The 25,300-nt window shown below is 42.8% G+C and overlaps 1 protein-coding gene across 1 annotated transcript in view; it reads right to left on the bottom strand.

Annotated features, from left to right (window-relative positions):
• Nucleotides 1-25,300, bottom strand: part of LOC106606596 (extracellular serine/threonine protein kinase FAM20C) — a 73,787-nt gene that overhangs the window by 15,363 nt on the left and 33,124 nt on the right. Inside the window, exon 4 of the mRNA XM_045715555.2 lies at nucleotides 4,120-4,212. Coding sequence (XP_045571511.1) covers nucleotides 4,120-4,212 — 93 coding nt within the window. The remainder of the gene's footprint in view (nucleotides 1-4,119; nucleotides 4,213-25,300) is intronic.

The raw sequence follows: 25,300 nt of genomic DNA, 5'->3' as shown, positions 1-25,300 counted from the left end.
ACGGTCACAGAACAACTGCTAAGCGTGTGTGATGCCTGCTGTGTATAAACAATCAAGGTATGCATTATAGGAAGCGGCGCAGGTCCTAATCCAGGCACTTGTCATCTCCCGTCTGGATTACTGCAACTCGCTGTTGGCTGGGCTCCCTGCCTGTGCCACTAAACCCCTACAACTCATCCAGAACGCCGCAGCCCGTCTGGTGTTCAACCTTCCCAAGTTCTCTCACGTCACCCCGCTCCTCCGCTCTCTCCACTGGCTTCCAGTTGAAGCTCGCATCCGCTACAAGACCATGGTGCTTTCCTACGGAGCTGTGAGGGGAACAGCACCTCCCTACCTTCAGGCTCTGATCAGGCCCTACACCCAAACAAGGGCACTGCGTTCATCCACCTCTGGCCTGCTCGCCTCCCTACCTCTGAGGAAGCACAGTTCCCGCTCAGCCCAGTCAAAACTGTTCGCTGCTCTGGCACCCCAATGGTGGAACAAGCTCCCTTACGACGCCAGGACAGCGGAGTCAATCACCACCTTCCGGAGACACCTGAAACCCCACCTCTTTAAGGAATACCTGGGATAGGATAAAGTAATCCTTCTAACCCTCCCCCCCCCTTAAAAGATTTAGATGCACTATTGTAAAGTGGTTGTTCCACTGGATATTATAAGGTGAATGCACCAATTTGTAAGTCGCTCTGGATAAGAGCGTCTGCTAAATGTCTTAAATGTAAATGTAAATAGGGATAGCCCCTTTTTTTCAATTTTCACCTAAAATGACATACCCAAATATAACTGCATGTAGCTCAGGCCCTGAAGCAAGGATATGCATATTCTTGGTACCATTTGAAAGGAAACACTTTGAAGTTTGTGGAAATGAGAATTGAATGTAGGAGAATATAACACAATAGATCTGGTAGAAGAAAATACAAAGACAAAACCAACCTTTTTTTTCTAACACCATACTCGAAATGCAACAGAAAGGTCCCAAATCTAGCCATCACTCTGGTTGTAAATCTGATGGTGTCCACAAGATGGCAGCAGTGTATGTGCAAAGTTTCAGACGGATAATTTGAAGTATGATCAAACCACATTACTTTTAGTGTAAAGTCACCCAGGTACATTTGGGCAAATCGTGAAGGAGACATTCACATTTACATTATATTTTTCTGCAAGAATATCATCAAATCTGTATACTTGGACTTTGATTTAGCTTTTCCAGTATTAGTAGCCATATTATAAGTTCAACATTTGCAAAACACCCAGTTTTCATAACTTCATAACTCTCCATATTCTTATAATTGTTATCCAAAAGGAAAAGGTTTGCTGTCACACAAGGTTAGCAGCGACACTTTGCGGCAGATATGGGGTCTCCCAACACTGCAGTAAAGCCCAGCTTATTGGCTATCTAGCTAGCTTTGTTTGACCCCGATTGGTGCTTATTTGACAAAGTTTCAGTCGATCAAGTGAAAACCGGGCGCGTCATCGGCGTGCCATGAAGGTGTCGCTCTCTGACCAAATTTGGTGTCCTATAGGATATACTACACTCCTAATGATATAATGAAGTCTGGTTACGTTCTGGGATCTCTGAGGAATACATACTGTTTGACTAGTTTGACTGGTTGAAACAACGTTTAGAGTTAGATTTTCACAGATTCCTTTCTTTGCAAATTGAACAAGTGGAAATACAAATAATCGATCGTGCATGCTATATGGACCTTTTTAGGATATGAAAAAGGATTTTATCTAACAAAACAACACTTCATGTTATCTCTGGGACCCTTTGGATGATAAATCAGTGCAAGATTTCAGAATGTACACATTTCACCTTCAGAGGTGAATTTATCAAACCTATCGCGGTGAAAAAAGTGTTTTGTTGTTAGGAGCTCTCCTCAAACAATAGCATGGCATTTTTCACAGTAATAGCTACTGTAAATTGGACAGTGCAGTTATATTAACAATAATTTAAGCTTTCAGCTGATATAAGACACTTCTATGTACCGACATTTGTTGTTTCTCTAAAATCTGTGATCGTGACACAAGGCGCTAAATGATTTACAACTGTCCCGTTAACGGGACGCCTATCACTATTATTAAAGACCAAAATTTGTAAAAATAAATAAATAAGCAAACCAGTTCCATTTAACTTCTTTGGGATAGGGGGCGGTATTTTGACATCCGGATGAAAAGCGTGCCCAAAGTAAACTGCCTGCCACTTAGGCCCAGAAGCTAGGATATGCATATAATTGGTAGATTTGGATAGAGAAAGAAAACACTCTAAAGTTTCTAAAACTGTTAAAATAATGTCTGTGAGTATAACAGAACTGAAATGGCAGGCGAAACCCTGAGGACAAACCATCCCCCCCCAAAAAAATATTCATCCTACCACTGATTTCAATGGCTGGCACTTTTATAATAGGGCGAAATCATGCCGGATTGCAGTTCCTAGGGCTTCCACTAGATGTCAACAGTCTTCAGAAAAAGTTTCAGGCTGGTTTTTGGAAAAATGAGCAATTGTAGTTTTTCTAGGTGGCTCCCATTTTGGCTGTAGTGTTTCCAAGCGTGTGACTGAGAGCGCGTTCTTTGGTATTTTTCTCCGGTAACGATTCTCCGTCTTAAATTGTATTGTTTATTTGCATATTAGAGTACCTAAGGGTTGATTATAAACATTGATTAACTTGTTTGGATAAATTTATTGGTAACGTTTGGGATTAATTTTGTATGCATTTTGAAGGAGGGAAATCGGTCGATTATTGACTGAAGCGCGCCAGCTAAACTGAGTTTTATCGAACAAAAGGACAATTTGTAGTGTAACTGGGACCTTTTGGAGTGCCAACAGAAGAAGATCTTCAAAGGTAAGGCATTTTTTTATATCGCTATTTCTGACTTTTGTGTCGCACCTGCCTGGTTGAAATATGATTTGTCATGCATTTGTATGCGGGGTGCTGTCCTCCAGATAATCGCATGGTTTGCTTTCACTGTAAAGCCTTTTTGAAATCTGACACCTTGGCTGGATTAACAAGAAGTTAAGCTTTATTTTGATGTATAACACATATATTTTCAAGAATGTTAAATATTTGAATTTAGTATTTTTGAATTTCGCGCTCTGCAATTTCACCTGATGTTGGCCAGGTGAGACGCTACCATCCCACATATCCATAATTAAGGACCAAAAAATTGACAGCTGTGCCATACAGGTTGCAAAACAGTTGCAAAGAGATTTTTGATGAACCGATTCAATGGCACATGCTTTATGAACTGCTACACAATACAATGCTGGATTCAAAACATAGAGCTTTTAAATATAAATTACAATACAAAATTCTTGCAACCAATAGAATGTTATATATATGGGGGATACAACCATCCCAGCTGTGCAGATTTTGCTGTGAAGAGACAGAATCATTAGATCACTTGTTTTGGTACTGTCCACATGTAGCTTGTTTTTGGTCGCAGGTTCAGGAATGGCTGAAAAATCACAGCTTTTACTTAAAGCTATCTTTGCAAATAGCACTGCTGGGTGAATTGAAAAGCCATGGTCAGTCGATCAATAATATAATAGTACTTTTAGTAAAGGTTTTCATCTTTAATTTAAAATCAGTGCAAACTATGAGAATAGAAAGGTTCAGAACTTTTGTGAAACATCTCAAGTAGAAGTCAAGACTGGATGGTTTTTAAAGATGATGGGAGGGGTTGTTGGTAGGGTGGGATAAAAATAAATAAAGACAGAACTTATGTAAACTGTCCATAAAATGTATATAGTATGTATAAGCTGGAAGTAGAAGCCTAAGTGTTGTTGTCCATTAGTTTACTCCAATTAGGGAAGAGGTGGTAGGGTTAGGGGAAAATAATAAAGGAAAATATATTTAAAAAAATATATATGGGGATTGGAAATGATGCAGACAATTACATTGACAGAACCCACAATCTATCTGCAGTATTAAAGCTGATCTATCCCCCCCCAAACAAAACAAAAAAAACATTTGATGTGTGTGTTAGTCATGCCGGAAATGTCTCCAACACCACACATAGTATACACACACACACACACAACACACACACACACACACACACACACACACACACACACACACACACACACACACACACACACACACACACACACACACACACCTGTCCAGATGAAAGGCAGCGATCTCAGCGTTGTGTCTCTCCAGATCAGAGAAGTAGAAGAAGTCCGGGGGTGTCTCCTGTTCCCTGGTCTGCCTGGAAGACACAAAGGTCGAGGCAACGTTAGAAGAATGTTAGCATTAACAAAATCCTGTTCAGTATGAAGCACAACTGTCTGTCTTTATTTGACCCTGCTGGTCATCTACTGTAGCCTTAATGGCCACATGTACCCTCCACCGGGCACAACCAGAAGAGGACTGGCCCCTCGGAGCCTGGTTCCTCTCTAGGATTCTTCCTAGGTTACAGCCTTCTAGGGAGTTTTTTCTAACCACTGTGCTTCTGCATCTGCATTGGTTGCTCTTTGTGGTTTTAGGGTGGGTATCTGTAAAGCACAACTGCTGATGTAAAACGGGCTTCATAAAATTCATTTGATTGATTGATTGATTGAACATTCAAGGCCACGAGCACCAGAGTTCTCCTGCACTGAAAAGATACAGTAGGACAATGTAGTGAACGTTTTCCTAAAGTGCAAATGAATGTGAAATCAATTGAAATCACTTATGTGACTGCATTATCACAAGTGACTGCATTATCACAAGTGACTGCATTAGGATCTATCTGCATATCTATAGCTAACATTCATAGTTCCAGTCTGGGAGCAGGCTGCCCAGATGTGCATGTCTGAATTGTCCCTCTTTTCCCTAGCACACCATAAAGGGACTAGGGTGCCATTTGGGACACAGACAGTATAAGACAGCGGGACCCAGCAGTAGAGTACAGTGAGCCACACGGCTGCTTGAGTTTCCTGTTCATATCCTGTAGCAGCTCCTTCAGCCCCTCAGGCAGGCAGTCAGGACAGACAGAAGAACAGACAGGAGACATGGAACATGGTCTGACTCAGCTGCTGTTGCTGGTGCTGCTTGGGGCTGCTGATACGGTCGGTCGGTCGGTCGGGTCCGTCCGTCTGCACAGAGTATCTAGGGTGGCAGGTAGGTGACAAGGTCCCATTACCACCAACCTTATGCTAGCACAAACCCAGTCAGTCAGCTAAACCCGGACCATATCCCACATTACCCAGTCCTTTCTTCTTCTCCTTCTTTCTTCCTCCCTCCTTCCCTTCCTCTGTTTCGTCTCCCTCCAGCCATTCCACCTCAGAGCAGGGTGGTGTTGCATCCACCTCGCCTGACAACCCCAGCACTGCCAAGTCCGTAATGGAAAATATCTTACATCCTATTCTTTCCATGTCAGGCAAGCTCCCTTTTAACCATAAATCCCACAGCCGCTATTATGACCCATTCAATTTCTCCCTGACCCAAAAGGGAACAAAAGTTTTTATTTGCGGATGGGAGGGGGAATAAACGAGACGTGGCACACTGATTCAGGAGAGTATAAAAGGCAACACTGTGCACCTGAGGAAAGGGTAGGTCCAGAATTCTAAAGGTGACCTCATAGTGGTGGTACACCATAATGCACCGTGACACACCTGCCTGCCATTTAAGTCACCATATCAAGCACCTTATCAACACTAGATTACCAGAGAAGTGGTAAAAAGGCAGACAAAAGGATGCTGATTTTAAGTGCTCTTTCGGTATCTTTCTGTAGCCTTAATGGAAATGGTAAGAGCTTTTTCATCCAGAAGTCAAGACGTGCTTGACTGCTACAGTCAGTAAGATGCTGTCAAACAGAAGTTAGATAAGAACACTCCAAACTGGCCATGTGAGTTAGGTTTCAGACAGAATGTTTTTTTTCAGAATAGCAGTGACAGAAGGGTCTTGCTTGTCTCAACAGTAGAAGAAAGGTCTTGGTCCAGTCTGAAGGAGTGTTTTCAGAGCAGGCTACATGCTCAAGGAACAAACAAATGCCTTTTAAAAAAAATGTCATCTTCACTAACAACACTGGGAGCTACTACAGCGTGGAACCTACCCTGTCCGCACACACACACACACACACACACACACACACACACACACACACACACACACACACACACACACACACACACACACACACACACACACACACACACACACACACACACACACACACACACACACACTATACTGTCTACCATTGCTGTGACTACATACTGAGTCCTCTAACTCCACATGCTTCTGCTGTTTTACCAACAGTCTATAACTTCTCATTCAAATGCAGTAACAAACACACTAACTATTCCAGCGCTATTGCTGTTTAAACGTCTCTTACTTCTCGTGCTGTTGCCGTTTTAAAAACAGTGGAACAGTGCAGCCCGCTTTTGCTCCGGCCTGACTGACTAGCAGCACAATGGTTGCCATGGTCACAGTGACTCTGTCTGCAGTTTCTTGTCTAGGAGGAAGCTTAGAGCCTACAGCTGCTGTGGTTTGGCGGGATGTCTTACCGACAGGGTTGTGATGTGCCGGGCCGGGAGCGTGCTGTATTAATACGCCTCAGTAAAGAAGTAGCAGCTGACGCTAGCCCAGGTAATTACATTGATATGAATCTGAACCAAACGCCACTAGAAAGGTGTGAAACGCTGTTTATGTGCAGTCTGTTGGGCTAAACCTGACAGCGGGATGGTGCTGGTTACACACACACACACGGAAGCAGGCACACACACACACACACACACACACACACACACACACACACACACACACACACACACACACACACACACACACACACACACACACACACTGTTGGGCACGCACTGACAGCATGTGCTGTATGGCATGTCAACTGGAGGACTGTACCATGATCCTCTATTCCTAAATAAACCTGCATCTCACGTCACAACTTGAAAAGTAATTCAAAAGTATGACCTCCTAAATGCATTGTCCATGAAATCATATTAACTTCCATCTCCACTGAGTGTACAAAACATTAGGAACATGACAGAGACTGACCAGGTGAATCCAGGTGAAAGCTATGATCCCTTATTGATGTCACTTGTTAAATCCACTTCAATAAGTGTAGATGAAAAGGAGGAGACAGGTTAAAGAAGGATTTTTAACCCTTGAGACAATTGAGACATGGATTGTGTATATGTGCCATTCAGAGGGTGAATGGGCAAGACAAAACATTTAATTGCCTTTGACCAGGGAATGGTAGTAGCTGCCAGGCGCACCGGTTTGTGTCAAGACTGCAACGCTGCAGGATTTTTCCTGCAGCGTTTTTCCTATGTGTATTAAGAATGGTCCACCACCAAAAGGACATCCAGACAACTTGACACAACTTTGGAATGCTTTCGACACCCTGTGGAGTTCATGCCCCGACGAATTGAGGCTGTTCTGAGAGCAAACTGGGGGTGGAACTCAATATTTTGAAGGTGTTCGTAATTTTTTGTACACTGTACTGTATATTCACCGTTTTAGATGTAGTGAAATACATTTTACACAGTCTTAAACAGTATTGCACTTAACTGACACAAACAACCAGCCATACAGTCACTTGAGGACGAGCGCCGTTGAGAAAACACGTATCCTTCTCTGAGTCTCCATCTGTGGACCAGTTGTATCAGGGGAATGAGGCTGAAAAGCCTGCTTTGTGTAGGAGATGTGCTGACTAAAACTTTTCCATGGTCCTGCTTGTGCTTAAGAGATCTGGCCAGTGCTGTACTCAGTGTACTTTATTAATATATCTGTCTGGAGGGAGGGAGAGAGAGAGAGATGGAGGGAGGGCTAGCACTACCAGCTAAGACACAGGCTTTGCTAATTCATTCATATCCTGTCCCTCTCTCTCCCTCTTTATCTCTACCTTCCTCGTTCTCACCCTTTCTCTTTCTTTCTTTCTTCTTTCTTTCTTTCTTTCTTTCTTTCTTTCTTTCTTTCTTTCTTTCTTTCTTTCGTTCTTTCTGTCTTTCTCTCTCTCGCTCTCTCTCTCTCTCTCTCTCTCTCTCTCTCTCTCTCTCTCTCTCTCTCTCTCTCTCCTCTCTCGCTCTCTCTCTCTCTCTCTCTCTCTCTCTCTCTCTCTCTCTCTCTCTCTCTCTCTCTCTCTCTCTCTCTCTCTCTCTCCCTCCCTCTTAGTGACAGTGATCTTGTTGACAGGGAGAGGGCAGCAGAGATGTCACACAGTAAAAAAGAGAGAACACTTTAGCATCAGTATGACCCCATAGAACGAGTCAAACGGTAATGGCAACTGAGGTACTTCCTTATATGGATACGGTAGTGGTAAAATATTTGTAACTCCATTTATACTCAATGTATGAATTGAAAAAAGAAAATAGATTAAGTGAATAAACTGGGAAGTTTCCGAGGAGTTTTCTAGCACACTATTTGTTTCTAGCAGTTTGTTGACCCTGTACAAAACTCTAGCTCTTCATCAAGCTGATAAGGAAGTAGCAGAGTTATCGGTTGGATTTCTGTTATCCCTCATTTTACTTCTGAGGGATTAGTTATTTTTCCTTTCTCACCCTGTCCTATAAAACAGCACAAAACAAGGCAAACAGCTAGGATTACGTAAATCACAGACGCCAGTTTCAACCGTGCTGGACAAGCACAATTGGACCTGTGTGTAGACAACTTTGACAATGCAGAGGTAAAAGGAAAAAAAACAACTGAACTCTGATTCAGTGGAAGAGGCAATGTATACTGCTTTCTTATTTTATTTTATTTCACCTTTATTTGTGGGCAAAATGTGGGAAAAAGGTTGAACGCTTCTGATAGAATACAATGGTCCTAGTGTCTTTTTCTATGCAACGCCAATAGAAGTGTGTGAGATGCTGTTGATGTGCAGTCTGCAGGCTGTCGCTTACACACACTCAACAGAAATATTTTATGGCAGAAAAAAAGGGGACAAAGGCCACCACTTAGTCAATGAAAAATGTAGACTAATTAATCATGAGGCTTATTATAAAGCTTTTATTAAGGAATGATGGGCATAGAATCACAGAAACAAAAGGCAAAAATAACTGATATTTTCATCCAACAGCCTTAATTTTGATATGAGACCAGATACATTTAGCTGATTATCCACGTAGTATCCTTTACAATGATTTAACAGATTTTCCCACAAACATCTCCATTACAACCCTCTTGATGTTTGCGAAGCTTGGCTGGCTTGTCAAACAGGGCTGAGCTCTTTTGGTCTCACATATGATGACTTGTTTTTTGAGACATTGGTCATAGAACCAGTTACTGTGCTGGTTCATGGATACACATTCCTCCCCGTTTTTTCTATTATGGGGTTTGCCCCCATCCCAGTGGGTGTAGCTGATTGGTTGGCCCACAAGACGACAAAGTACCCTTCTTCCTTCTGTCGTTGGCGGCGATGTGAGCCCACTGGGCATGAGGGCTGAGTGACATACATACAGACAGACAAACTGGTCAGTATAACATCAGTGGTTTCCTGTGTGTTCCAGCCAGTCTCTGCCAGCTGTAAAGCGTACATGTACAGTATAGGACTGCACCTGCTGAACAGCCCTGAAGCCATGGTGCGGTGCATTGAGGTTCCTGTGTGTGTTCCCCTCCATACGGGATCTAGCGGTAGTCCTGTATGGTTAGCTCAGCTGGCTAGTGCATGGTGCAAACAATGATAAGACTGCAGGATAACATACTCTGCCCCCCCACTGCAGCAGTGTACCACAAGGCTCTGAGTGACCTTGTAATGACATTTCATTTCTGCTGCACCTCCAGCCAGCTACTGTAAGGGGAGGGAAGGAGGGTGGGAAGGAGTTAAGGAGGGAGGGAGGGCTGGAGCACTGGGGGAGATCCATCATCTATATGTAATCCACAGCAAATGTAAGACCCCATCTGACAGGCATCTTTGTCTGGGCCTGTGATGGGATCATATGAGGGAGGGAGGAAGGAAGGGAGGGTGAAGAGTGGGTGAGAGGCCGTCATTGTAAATAAGAGTTTGTTCTTAACTGACTTGCTTAGTTAAATAAAAAATATATGACAGTGAGAGGAAACGTCCTCTCACTGTCAACTGTGGTTATTTTCAGCAAACTTAAAATGTGTATATATTTGTAGGAACATAACAAGATTCAACAACTGAGACATAAACTGAAATGGAATAATGGGGGGGTCAAAATCAAAAGTAACAGTCAGTATCTGGTGTGGCCACCAGCTGCATTAAGTACTGCAGTGCATCTCCTCCTCATGGACTGCACCAGATGTGCCAGTTCTTGCTGTGAGATGTTACCCCACTCTTCCACCAAAGCACCTGCAAGTTCCCGGACATTTCTGGGGGGAATGGCCCTAGACCTCACCCTCCGATCCAACAGGTCCCAGACATGCACAATGGGATTGAGATCCAGGCTCTTTGCTGGCCATGACAGAACACTGACATTCCTGTCTTGCAGGAAATCACACACAGAATGAGCAGTATGGCTGGTGGCATTGTCATGCTGGAGGGTCATGTCAGGATGAGCCTGCATGAAGGGTACCACATGAGGGAGGAGGATGTCTTCCCTGTAATGCACAGCGTTGAGATTGCCTGTAATGACAACAAGCTCAGTCTGATGATGCTGTGACACACCACCCCAGACCATGACGGACCCTCCACCTCCAAATCGATCCCGCTCCAGAGTACAGGCCTCTGTGTAACGCTCATTCCTTCAACGATAAACGCGAATCTGACCATCACCCCTGGTGAGACAAAACCGTGACTCGTCAGTGAAGAGCACTTTTTGCCAGTCCTGTCTGGTCCCATAGGCGACGTTGTTGCCGGTGATGTCTGGTGAGGACCTGCCTTACAACAGGCCTACATGCCCTCAGTCCAGCCTCTCTCAGCCTATTGCGGACAGTCTGAGCACTGATGGAGGGATTGTGCGTTCCTGGTGTAACTCGGGCAGTTGTTGTTGCCATCCTGTACCTGTCCCGCAGGTGTGATGTTCGGATGTACCGATCCTGTGCAGGTGTTGTTACATGTGGTCTGCCACTGCGAGGACAATCAGCTGTCCGCCCTGTCTCCCTGTAGCACTGCCTTAGGGGTCTCTCAGTATGGCCACATCTGCAGTCCTCATGCCTCCTTGCAGCATGCATAAGGCACGTTCATGCAGATGAGCAAGGACCCTGGGCATCTTTATTTTGGTGTTTTTCAGAGTCAGTAGAAAGGCCTCTTTAGTGTCCTAAGTTTTCATAACTGTGACCTTAATTGCCTACCGTCTGTAAGCTGTTAGTGTCTTAACGACCGTTCCACAGGTGCATGTTCATTAATTGTTTATGGTTCATTGAACAAGCATGGGAAACAGTGTTTAAACTCTTTACAATGAAGATCTGGGAAGTTATTTGGATTTTTACGAATTATCTTTGAAAGACAAGGACCTGAAAAAGGGACATTTCTTTTTTTGCTGACTTTATAATTAAAGAAAAAATAATAATAAATAAATAAATTGTGCACCGCCCTATGGGACTCCCAATCACATCCGGTTGTGATACAGCCTGGAATCAAACTAGGGTGTCTGTAGTGACGCCTCTAGCACTGAGATGCAGTGCCTTAGACCAGCGCGCCACTCGGGAGCCACCATACTGGGCCAACGACAAACAATAAGGTTCACTAAGTAACTGCTTCCTGTATGCCCACACTGAGAGAGGGACAGAGAGAGATAGAGGTAGATAGGGAGAGAGACAAAGAGAAATGGGGGGGAGAGAAAGACTGAGAGGAATGGTTAGAGAGAGAGAAAGAGAGAGAGAGAGAGAGAGAGCGAGAGAGCGAGAGAGAGAGAGAGAGAGAAGCAGCCCGTGCCTAGTAGGAGTTCAGCTCAGTGAGAGGCTGGTAAGAATATTATATACTTCTACACTACTGCTAAGAGGGTCCCAACCTGCTTGGATTTTCCAAATCTATTTGGATATGGTGCTGCGTACTTATTAAACTTTCTCACTTGGCACCAACTCTACTTAGCACAACCTTTCTCTCTCTCTCTCTCTCTCTCTCTCTCTCTCATTCCATAATAACCAAACCAGACACACTTCAACGTGACTATAGTCACGTGTTCACTCACTGCAAAATTAATTATAGGATTATGTCGCTTACAAACATATTTTTGCACAAAAATATACTTTTTTTCCTCCCTTCGCATTTCTAATTTTCGAGGAGGATCCGCCACTATGTGGTTGACAGGGGAGTACAGATTCAATAAAGCCTGAAGGAGCATAGTAAATTGAAATTAAGTGCAGTGGGTGAGTATATGTAAGCTTTGGGTGAATGCTTGCACTGGTGAGATGGGAGATGATGTGTTTTCCTCTTCTTCCACAGATAACCAATAGTCCCTCGCGTATCTATCAGCGGGAATCTCAGAACACACACAGGGCAGAGCTGAAGCAGCTCACTAGACTGAATTTCAAATCAATGTTAAACAACTCGTTCTGGCCTCTGATATTTTTGGCACACCGGGTGAGAAACAGCCAGAAGGAAATATTCCCTACTTGAGATGCAACATACTGTACTGAAATAGACTACATATTGATAAAGTTGCATATACATGCATACTAGCCTGGATAAAACAGGCTGAATCACGCTCACCACTGTTTCACAGCTTTAGTCCATTTTAACCAGGCTATATGCTCATAGGAAAATACTAATGACGATCAGAAGGCAGGTGCTTTGTTTATCACCGTCGCTAGATGCTGATGAGGCTTCAAATGAATGCAAGACTGAGCTGGATGTTGAGGTATGGAGGGAGAAATATTCTCTGATCTACAACGTTTTTGTCTCTGACAAAAATATATAGCTGCCTTTATAGTACATTAGAAGCACTATTCACTTGCAATACGTTCTCATCAGAATAGAAAATAATGACACTTAACCATTGTAGTTATATGCCACATCATATTGGTCACGACAGAACTAAGCAAAACCCAGGTATCTGAAAGTGATTATGCCCATACCAAAGAAGAACCACAGACACAAATCACTTATTCTTTAAAAGTCATCATTATAGCTTAAACATTTGTCCCGTATACATCTGAATAATATAAGTTGAATGGAAACAGTAGCGTTGAACGACTGGGATAATAATAATAGATAGAATACTCATATATTCCAGGGTTTGGAGAATTAGGGGTCATTGTGTTTTTTAATTAGACTTGCTCCTGGTGGTTCCTGATGAGGTTTACTGAGAATCTTTGCTCTGCAGCACCATCCTCTCCTCCTCTTTTCTCTCTTCTACACTTCTCTCCTCTGCTGTCCGCTCCTCCAGACTCCTATATCCTCTTCATCTCATCTCTTCTATCCTCTCCTCTCATCTACGTCTCCCATCCTCCACTCCCAACTACTCTCCCTCTCTCCTATCTTATCCACTCTCCTCCCATCATCTCCTCCTCTACTCACTCCCTCTCTTCTCACATCCTCTCTCCTGCCCTCTCTCCTCTTCTCTCATCTCCACTCTCCTCCCATCATCATATTCCTTCCTCTCCTGGGATCTCCTCTCCTCTCCTCTCTCCTCTCCTCCCCTCCTATGCTGTGGATGAAAGTGTACCCCAGGCACCATGCAGGCTGTCTTGCACTCAGACCAAGTTTCTGTCAAGGCACATTTCAAACCAGGGAGAGAACTCTGTCTTCTCTCTCGCTCTCGCTCTCACTCATATACTGTATATATTGATGTGTATGTGAGAGTGTGTTCATACTTGTGCAAGTCTCTGTATGTCTGTATGTACTGTATGTGTGTGTGCGCTGCCTGTGTGTCCCAGTGCTCCAGCCACCCTGTGGGTCCTCTACGTCTGGGTAACCACCCAGGGCTTGGCCATTTACACTCTATGCTGGTGTAGGGCACAAATCAACATAAGGTTAACACATAATAACACAACACCACAAAGGATCATGGTCTACTTCCTAGACAGGAATATCACTGTACTACTACAGTGTAGTTACCACAATACACACTCTAAACCCAATGTCCCGATTGATAGGTCTTTGAGCATCGACAGACACAACTTGTTGTTGAAAGGGGTTCATTCCTCTATTCATATCCTGTGTTACTGTATGTGTTTAATGTTTAGTATATCTTCATACATTTGTGACAAACAGCAGAACATTGACCCACAAAGTGTGAATTAACATCTATGAAAGCTTTGTTACTATGGCTACAGTATATTCTCTAGTTTGTTCCGTAGGCCCACAGCTGTTTAGAACCATCTCTGTTTTTCTTTATCGTTAATTGACTGGCAGTCGGAGCATATTCAGCCAAGATCTCCAGAGTTTAACTCTCCACAGACAGACTGGTGCTCAGTCAATGATGGCTCAGAACAAAAGAGCTGGGATCGCTGTGAAGACCTGCCATAAAGCTGCAGAATTATACTGGGCTTTTGGGATCCTTCACACAATCGTCTTAGTGGGCTTCCTGGAATCACAAGTTCAGTTGGAGTATGTAAGTAACGTACTGCATACTATTTATATTTCCATGAATCCATTTACTTCCATGAATTCCAGTAGCTAGGTCTACTGTATGCTGTTGTCACTACTTGCTAGGCTTAGGGTGGCAAAGGGTGGGTATATAACTGGAAACGTTTGAAGTTTACCAGTAAACTACCTGAATTTTGATATCTTTAAATGATTTTATGTAATCTATCACAATATATCTAGTGGCCGTTTTTGGTATCAAAGGTGTCTGTAATTATCGCTGGCCCTCTCTCTGGCCTTACCACATGTAAAATATATGAAATAATTCAATAAGATGATTTTAAAACATTTAACGACAAAGCTGTAAAGCATTATCCTAAATATAAACCATGAACTTAGTGAATACCATTTGTGTTTAATATGATGTTTAATATGAAGGTTTCAGCATGAAATATCCTATCCTCTATTTTTTTGCAAACTTTAATTTATTTTACTATGTCAATATGTATTTGTTGTCAATGTTTGGCGTCAAACTTGTCAAAATTCAATAGTTGGACGAGTTGCAGTTTTAATTGAAAATAATGTAATTGTTGATTAGATACTTTTCCCATTAACTAGGCTATTTTCTCTTGAACCATATGTTCTATCTACAAGACACTCATGGGCAATATGGACACAGATATAACAAAAACAATATTATGTATGAATACCTTTTTTAAATACCAAAGTTATGATAGATTGCTATAGATTTTCTGTTAATTATCAAATTTACTGAAGATTCCAGTAACTTTGGTAAATTACTGGTAGCTTTGCAACCCTAACTAGGCTATTATATTGTGTATGTAAAATATGTTTGTTTTATAATGAGTTGAATTCAAATTTAACATTGATAAAATAATTTGACTGCCTTGCTTTAAATAATTCTCCACAATGATTTAATAATTTCACTACTATTTTCCACAAGGCCACGTAATAGATGAATGCAGGCTACTAAAACCCAACTTTGAAAGCACTAGTCTTTTTCTCCTGCAGCTACAGCACTAGCAATAACTATGCCATCATCTGTTCTGATCTGATTACTGATGTGCTCTTTACTAACAGATGTGCATTTTAGAACAGGTGTAGCTCTTTCCTGCAGTCAAATGACCTAGTGGCCTCATGGGTGGAACGCTATTCATATTTTTCATCATTTCATTATTATTTTTTAAAATTTCTGGTGTTTTTATGAAAAACGTTTTTGTTATATTTCAGTCTTCTGTGATGTATATAAAGTGTAATACTGTGATGCAAACTCAAAATGTAATATATTTCAACTCTATATCTGACATGGTACAGGTGTGTTATTTTTTTAAGGTCCATAACCATGTGTATGAGGTGTATACTTTTGTTTAAGACTACCAACAAACACTATGTGTGACCCTGATATAGTCCACTGCAGTAAAAGGTTATTAAAATGTCTTCATTTTGAATATATCAGCTGGGGATGTGCCAGACTGTGGAGACAATTGTGCGTCCCAAATGGCAACATATTTCCTATTTAGTGCACTACTTTGTATTCCCTATTTAGTGCACTACTTTTGACCAAAGTAGTGGAATACACAGGGAATAGGGTGCCATATGGGATACACCCTATATACACAGTATCTCCTGGTGGGACAAAGTTATGGGGTGAATTGAACTGTCGGCCACATATCCAGTATTAGCCTCAGGTCCTGTGAAGGCTATTGGCTCAGTGGCTTCCTATCTTCCTATGGCCTTTTTTTGTGTCAGTCAGGGTGTCTACAGGACCGAGTTTGGGAAATGCTACCATAAGGCCAAGCATCCCAACAAATCGATAGACCACTAGTGAGCTGCTTTACAACAAATAGCAAACATAACCTTGTCCTTTTCCAATAAATAGTTAGTCTCTTACAGGGCAACACTTCAGTAGGCTGAACCTGAGTGAGGCTTCTCCAGGGATGAACTCTTCCCAGGCTGCAACGGGCTTCGTGCCTGCAGTTAGAGGAGAGGCAGGAGACACCCTGAGGCTAGCCTGGTTCCAGCTCTGTTTGAGCTGTCTTGCTAACTCCTTTGACCACCATAGGAGTTGACAAGACAGCACAGATGTGGAACCAGGCTAGTCTCATGGTGTCTCCTGTCTCTCCTCTAACTGCTCCAACCTCCATCCATAGCTGGATGCTCAGCTACTGTAGCTAGGTTACAATGTCATAGCCGATGGAAAACAAGACCAGGAAACAAGAACAATGAGGACTGAGAAGTGCTCTCTCTCTTCTAATACTGAGATACTGTATGTTCTGTTAAGCTTACCTACAGGGGATTAGCGGTTTTCAATGTGGCAGCGATGGAATGAACTCTGAAAGGAGGTGATCCTTTCTTAGACTTTAGGGATGAAAATAAATTCATGATAGACTTTGTGGCCGATTCTGAATTACAGAGTAAGCAAAACAAACATGGCAGAGGAGGACATTCTCGTGTCAATGTGACGGTTAAATATCAAAATACACAAGGCCGGGGGACTATATTGAACAATGAATACTCCCATAGATTTGGTCATGTGAAGGGAATACAAGCATACAATCACAGTTCCTCTAGCAGTTACAGCTTATAGTTTAGCCTAAAATACCCCCAAAGATATGGGGTGTATTAATTCATGCACACTGCAGAAAACCGAAGCAAAAGTATTTTCAATGGAACACTTTTTGCAACGAAAACTAGCTTTTCTTTTTAGACAAGTTCAGGTTAATCCCTTCCTGTTTCAACCCATTTTCTTCCGTTTGGTTCCTAGTGATACAACCCTCTGTTGTAGGGTTAAAAACTGTCCTATGAGAAAGAGGATACAGTACTGTAACTGGTATTTTGTATTTATTTATTTTTATTTAACCTTTATTTAATTATAGTCTTGGTAGCAAGACTAAAATCCACCCATCACACTGGATCCTTCGGTACAGTACAGCACTGTGACAGAACGGGGATGCAAGCCGGGTATGTTGGGAATGCCACATGCTGTCGGAGAGTTATTTCCTCTCATAAAGTTGCGTCTGGCCCGGCACTCTGGGCAGATATAAAGGAGTCATGTGAAGTGGGAGAACAGTCAGGAATTCATGTTCCCTAGAGAAGAGCAGCCAGTTGTTTCAATCCTTCACAGGTTGAGAGAGAGAGAGAGAGAGAGAGAGAGAGAGAGAGAGAGAGAGAGAGAGAGAGAGAGAGAGAGAGAGAGAGAGAGAGAGAGAGAGAAAGAGAGAAGATGAGGGAAGAAATAAAGAAGGTAAGAGGAGACAGAGGGGAAATAATGCCTACAGATTTACAGATTTAATATTATAAAAAAAATTATAAAATGTTGAATGCAAAAATATGTCCCCATCTTCCGTAACACTAAGCCTAAAAGCGGCAACAAAGGATCAGAAAGTGGCACAAAGGCCTGTCGCTATGGTAATGAGGACAAGCTGTATGGCTTTCAGCCTCTTAGTGCTGATAGGGATCGTAAGCACTTTCCACTGCTTGTCCCTGTGTCTCAGCCCTCAGCCTAAACACAAAATCAATGGGTGTTTACCAGAACGAGTGTCCCAAATGACCCCCTACTATACCTACCATATATTGCACTATTGACAAGAGCCCTATGTGCATTCGGGAAATATTCAGACACCTTCCCTTTTTCCACATTTTGTTACTTTACAGCCTTGTTCTAAAATGGATGAAATAAGCGTTTTCCTCATCAGTCTAAACACAATACCCTATAATGAGAAAGTGAAAACAGGTTTGAAGAATTTTTTGCTAAAGTCAAGGAATCTCAATACTTTCCGAATGCACTGTAAATGCCCTATGGGCCCTGGGCAAAAGTAGGGAATAGGGTACCATTTGGGATGCAGTCTGCTCCTTTTTAAACATATTGAGCCTCCTAGTATTCAGCAGCACCACATACTGTAGGTCTGTGAGCTAGAAGCTGAAGAGAAAAAGTGTATGTGAACGTGTCATGAAACTGCAGGGTTAGCAGAACGTTCCTCCCTGGCTTGAGCTTGTCAGTGGGTAAACAAACAAGTTGGAATACACCTCTCTCTCTCTCTCTCTCTCTCTCTCTCTCTCTCTCTCTCTCTCATCTGTGTTAAGCAAGTTTGAAAGAAACTTAGGAAAAAACACTTACAATGTACTTCTGGATACAAAGTGTGGGGAGAGAGCACTTTTTCTCTGGCCAACTGACAAAGATGCTAAGGATATACATGGGTCAAGACTGACTAGTAACTAACCCTCGACCCTAATTACGTTATATTGGGGTCGCAAGGGCTCCAATTTACAACCAGGGAAAACAAACGTGGGTTTTTAATGTTTTTTAATCTAATATCAGGTTCTCGTTCTTCCGACAATTCAAGGCAGGTCTCACGGTGGAACTTGGCAGGCAGGTCCGATAGAAAGTGAGCCGCTAAGAGGGAAGGGGAGGGTTGTGGGAAGACATGCCAAGATCCAATAAGGCCCAGTGTTGGAGTGCGATCAAACATTTCTGTGAAAAGGTTCTTCGAAAGGGCCTCTTGAAACCCACTGAGCAGAGCCTCTGGTGTAGAGTCCAGTGATCATTAAGAATGTATTCAATGATGGTCAAAGCATTTGTCCGACAACAGTGCAGTACTAAATTAGAGCAAATATGTTCATTTCAGGCAGGCAATTATTTCCATGACTAAGCAGAAGATTGAGATTATTTGTGTGTGTGTGTGTGTGTGTGTGTGTGTGTGTGTGTGTGTGTGTGTGTGTGTGTGTGTGTGTGTGTGTGTGTGTGTGTGGTGTGTGTGTGTGTGTGTGTGTGTGTGTGTGTGTGTGTGTGTGTGTGTGTGTGCGCGTGTGTGTGTGTGCACGTGCGCGCGTGTCTACATAGTGCAATTAATTGGGTCGTGACTAGACATTTGAGCCTTTATTATCCTCCATCTGTGTGGGTTCATTTCTGGAGAGGACGTGTCATCCATTAGTTTGACCTAATGAGAAGTTTGGTTCCTCCAATTTACCGTCTGTCTCTCTATCTCTTTCCCTCTTCTCAATCACTCACTCACTCACTCACTCACTCACTCACTCACTCACTCACTCACTCACTCACTCACTCACTCACTCACTCACTCACTCACTCACTCACTCACTCACTCACTCACTCACTCACTCACTCACTCACTCACTCACTCACTCACTCTCTCACCCTCTCTCTCTCTCTCTCACACCCTCTCTGTTTGTCTCTCTCTCTCTCTCACACCCTTTCTGTCCCTCTCTCTCTCTCTCTCTCTGTCTGCCTCTCTCTCTCTCTGAAAACAGAGATAATAGCCTAGAGTACAGGACTACCTACAGCCTACCTAACTGTTTCCTTGCCACTTTACCCCTACCTATACAGTATGTCCATAGCCACCTCAATTACCTTGGACCCATGTACATTGACTCTGTACTGGTACTCAATGTATATTGCATGTTATTTGTAGGCCAATGTAGCCAAATTGTATCTATGATCGTATGCTGTCCATTTCTGTTTTTTATATGTTCTACTTATATCTGTAAATTAACCAATGATATCAATGAAAAAGAGCTTTATAAATACATTTGATTGATTTGATTAATATCAAGCAACACCCGGCCATGATTACAGACACCTGTACGTGTCCTTTGAGACTATGTATTCTAGTGACCCGCTGTGTTTGTCATTATACCCTGATGAAGACAGCTTGTCTGTCGAAACGTTCTCCTAGAGTGTGGCACTCCTTTTCTTTTTCAAGTGTTCTACTCTGCTAGCCAGCACCTCTTTCGCCTCCAGAACTCCCTGTATATAGCCATGTTTTTTTTACTCATTATTGTTATTCGTTATTCGCTGTGTATTTATTCCTTGTGTCATTATTTCAATCTTTTTTATATATATATTTTCTCCTTTATCTTTAACTCTGCATTGTTGGAAATGACATGTATGTAAGCATTTCATTGTTAGTCTACACCTGTTATTTACAAAGCATTACGACAACTAAAATGTGATTTGTATATCTCTGCTCTTTTTATCTTAAAGAGTTCAAATGTATCTCTCTTCTCTTTCTTTCCACAGTTCTCTCAGCTCTCTTAACTGTTTCTCCATTTGTTCTAGAGTCCCAGCTGTCTGGCATGTGTGGGCTCTGGCTGGCAATTCCAAAGCCTGGTCGGTCAGCTAGGGTCACTAGGTAGGAGCCCAGCTCTCCATGACCCTAATCGCTCTCCCTCTCTGTCTCCCTCTCCTTAGACAAAGGAGTACCACTGGCCCTCCTGCTTCTTCTCTCCTCTTTTCCTCTCTTCTCCTTCTCTATGCTCTACTTCCCTCTCCTGTCCTTCTCTCTCCTTCACTCTACTCTTCTTCTCTCTCCTCTCTCGCCTCTCCTCTCCTTCTCTCTCCTTTTCTTCTCTCTCCTCTCTCCTCACCTTCTCTCTCCTCTCCTTCTCTCTCCTTTCCTTCTCTCGTCTCCTCTCATTCTCTCTCCTCTCCTTCTCTCTTCTCCTTCTCTCTCATTCTGTCTCCTCTCCTTCTCTCTTCTCCTTCTCTCTTCTCCTTCTCTCTCCTCTCTGTTTCTACTTAAAGGACCTGGACGTACCACAAAAACAGTCAAACAGATAAACATCCACAACAATGACAGTAGCAGTGAGCGAAGGGCTTGGCACTCAGCAGTGGCAGTTTATTTGGACTCTCGCTCCCTCTCCCAAAACAACAACAGCATCCCGTGAGTGCTGCTCCGTGGGGTTTATAGACACGGCTGCCATTTTCCCTTTAATTAATCCAACGTGAGACTCATTAAAATGCCATTTACCGGCGGTGCATGAGTGATGACAGAATTGTGGTTGATTTAAGAGCTCTGTCTTTTATTTAGCGTCCTAATAAATAGACTGCACAGCCTCAGCTCCAGTGTGAAACTACATTCAACTCAAGGGTTCCCTACTGATTACTAGAGAAACTGGAATCCTCCAAACAGGATTTCTGGAAAACCTGTGAATTTGGGGAAAATGAGCGAAATTCTGCAACTCATAACACCATTTTGCTAAAAGTATTTTTGTAAATGGATTTGAGTTCGAGGTCTCAAATCAAGAGTGTTTGTGTTTGTACTGTGTTTTTCCCCAACTTTCAGTTTTCTGATTTAGATCTGTCAACAACCTTGTTATTCTGAAAGTGGTTTATAGGAACACATGCATCAACTGCTAAATGGCGGGTTCAAGATGTCATTGTGGTCCGAGAGTGGGCGATGGTGGAAGTGGGGAAGCAGTTGGAAAAACATCCTGGGGGCTGTGTTTATTCCTGTGTAAGGGTTGAGCATACTGGCCATAGTCCAGCACCACCACACTCAAGGGATGTGTCACAAATGTTGTACTATTCCCAATGGACCCTGTTCTAAAGTAATACACCATGTAGGGAACAGGATGCTATATGGGATGCAGACAAGGACATTTCATGGAGGGAACAGGATGCTATATGGGATGCAGACAAGGACATTTCATGGAGGGAACAGGATGCTATATGGGATGCAGACAAGGACATTTCATGGAGGGAACAGGATGCTATTTGAGATGCAGACAAGGACATTTCATGGAGGGAACAGGATGCTATATGGGATGCAGACAAGGACATTTCATGGAGGGAACAGGATGCTATATGGGATGCAGACAAGGACATTCCTTGACTTCTATCTGCCTACTGTAGGTGAGAGCAGGGTGCACATCCAAAAACAAATCCCCAAGATCTGCTTTTCTTTTGTGTGCTCCAGTTTATTTTGACTGTACAGTGGATGGACTTACTTTGTAAGTAAAGATACCTTAATAGAAAATGACTCAAGTAAAAGTGGAAGTCACCCAGTAAAATACCACTTGAGTAAAAGTCTAAAAGTATTTGGTTTTAAATATACTTCAGTATTAAAAGTAAATGTAATTGCTAAAATGTACTTATGTATCAACAGTAAAAGTATAAATCATTTAAAATTCCTTATATTAAGCAAATCAGACGGCACAATTGTATTGTTTTTTTTTTATTCACTGACAGCTAGGGGCACACTCCAACACTCAGACATAATTTACAAATGAAGTATGTGTGTTTAGTGAGTCCACCACATAAGAGGCAGTAGGGATGACCAGGGATGTTATCTTGAGTGTGTGTATTGAACCATTTTCCTGTCCTGCTAAGCATTCAAAATGTAACCAATACTTTTGGGTGTCAGGGAAAATGTAAGGAGTAAGGAATGTTTTCTTTAGGAATGTAGTGAAGTAAAGATTGTCAACAATATAAATAGTAAAGTACAGATACCCCAAAAAACTACTTAAGTAGTACTTTCAAGTATTTTTACATAAATACTTTACACCACTGATAATAACTACCCACTGTGTACATGCTACCAGACCTATTATAATGAGACCAAAGACAGTACACAATTCACTGGCCTGTATTGTAATAGCTTGGTCCCTATAGCATTCTCACTGCACCCTGAGGATATGTGCTTCTCGTGATGAGAGCCAGTGGATCAGCCTTATGCTTTCCAGTGTTGTTGATGTAAATGAGATGAATACCATGGCCAATGTATCATCCCGTAACACCAATACAGTGTGATGCATCCCACAGCAGGGTAGATTGTTCCTATCCTATTGAACCTATTGAGCACATCATTGTAGTGATACAGAAATCAGCCCCCCCACACACACACACACACAATCAATCCCTCAACCCCTTTAACCATCAGAGCAAGGACACAGAGAAACCGCACCAAAGGTTGCTGGATTGAATCCCCGAGCTGCCAAGGTAAAAATCTGTCATTCTGTCCCTGAGCAAGGCAGTTAACCCCCTGTTCCCCGGGTGCCGAAGATGTGGATGTTGATTAAGGCAGCCCCCCGCACCTCTCTGATTCAGAGGGGTTGGGTTAAATGAGAAAGACACATTTCAGTTGAATGTATTCAGTTGTACAACTGACTAGGTATCCCCTTTCCCTTCCCTTTCCCATTCTCAACCGCCCATGGCTATATCTAGCCATGCCTATCTCTCAAATCGGGGCCCTGTCCCACTGCGGACAATACCCAGCATGACCAAAGAGAGAGAGAGAGACGGGGGGTGAGAGAACAAGCGAGAGAATGAGAGAGAGTACGAGAAAGAGTACGAGAGAGAGAGAACGAGAGAGAGAATGAGAGAGAGAGAGAGGACGGGAGAGAGAACGAGAGAGAGAGAACGAGAGAGAGAGAACGAGAGAGAGAGAACGAGAGAGGACGAGAGAGAGAAAACGAGAGAGAACGAGAGAGAGGACGAGAGAGAGCGAATGAGAGAGAACAAGAGAGAGAACGAGAGAGAGGACGAGAGAGGACAAGAGAGAGAAAACGAGAGAGAGAACGAGAGAGAGAGAACAAGAGAGAGAGAACTAGAGAGAGAACTAGAGAGAGGACGAGAGAGAGAAAATGAGAGAGAGGACAAGAGAGAGAGGACGAGAGAGAGAGAGAGAGAGAGAGAGAGAGAGAGAGGACGACAGAGGGGAGGGAGAGCGGGGGTGGAAAGGAAATGGGTGGGCAAGGGAAGGCAACCTTCACGGATCAGGTTCCTATCCTTCAGGTGCCTCCCTGACCTAGCCGATACCAGACCTGCTCACAAGGGCCCCTCCTACATCCTGGACACACAAAGAACCCAGGGGACCAGCAACAGGCTCTGGTTTAATTGGGAGACAAAGACTTCTATTCTTGTGTCGTGTTTCTACTCCCTTCCCCTGATTAGGGAACTTAAGGGAACAGGGAGTCATATGGTGTTCAAGGAGTGAACTCAGTGAGACTTAGGGAGGTGAAGCGTTCCCAGCTCCCACAATGGAAGCTTTTAAACCTTTGTCTTTTGTCACAAAGCCCATGCTATAGTATACATGTTCATTGTCCACAATGCTCTCTGACAAAGTGCTGTTTGTTCATTGCAAAGTGTTGGTTAGTCATATAGATTACTAGTTGTTTTGGTAGCAGATCAATAGAGAAATGTCTGTCTCACCAGAGCTGGACTAATAAAGAACCATTATTTTTAGTTTGTGAAAGGGGTGGCAGGTAGCCTAGCGGTTAGAGCGTTGGGCCAGTAACCGAAAACGTCACTGGTTTGAAACCACGAAAAATCAGTCGATGTGCCCTTGAGCAAGGCACTGAACCCTAGTTTCTCTGGATAAGAGTGTCTGCTAAATGACTAAAATGTTCAAAATGGATGCCTACAGGGAAATGTAGTTTCTTAATGATTTGTAGTCTTGTAGAGTGGGGTGGGGGAGGGTGGGCCTAGACCTCCTGCTAGGTTGTGAGGAAGAAACACCACCACTAAAGGAAACGAAAGAAATACAATTGTGGGATTTCTAAATCTAAATGCGCAGCCAAAAACACAATTAACGTGATTATACGGATACAGACAGGAAGGAATTTGGAAAATGCGAGGCCATTGGCAAGATTTGACTTGCATGGGCTAAGTTGTTTTCCACCTAGGTGAAATACATTGCAAAAAGAGTGTGTCTTAATCATAGATGTTAGATTCACCAAACCAATCAGATGCCAATTAGGCTTTGAAATTCCTCACTGTTAAAAAAGAGACTTGCAGGGTTGAACTTTTTTTCACCACCTGCTTTGAGCAGACAGACACTGTGGCTCCCCATAACTTTAGGTTTGACTGTTCTTAAAAGGCATGTTTTATTTAACCTTCATTTTGACAGGCAGCCATTCTGAGACCAAGGTCTCTTTCACAGACGAGCCCTGTATACACATCAATACACATCAATATGGATGGCTTTCACTTCAGCAGTAATACATTTATGAACTTCTTTGAGGAAAAGATCATGATCATTAGAAAGCAAATTGTGAACTCCTCTTTAAATCTGCGTATTCCTCCAAAGCTCCATTGTCCTGAGTCTGCACAACTCTGCCAGGACCTAGGATCAAGGGAGATACTAAAGTGTTTTAGTACTATATCTCTTGA

This window comes from Salmo salar, chromosome 03 (assembly GCF_965601325.2).
Source record: "Salmo salar chromosome 03, fSalSal1, whole genome shotgun sequence".
Lineage (NCBI taxonomy): Eukaryota > Metazoa > Chordata > Actinopteri > Salmoniformes > Salmonidae > Salmo > Salmo salar.
Note: the sequence above shows the minus strand (reverse complement) of the source record. Positions and strands in the feature narration are given on the sequence as shown.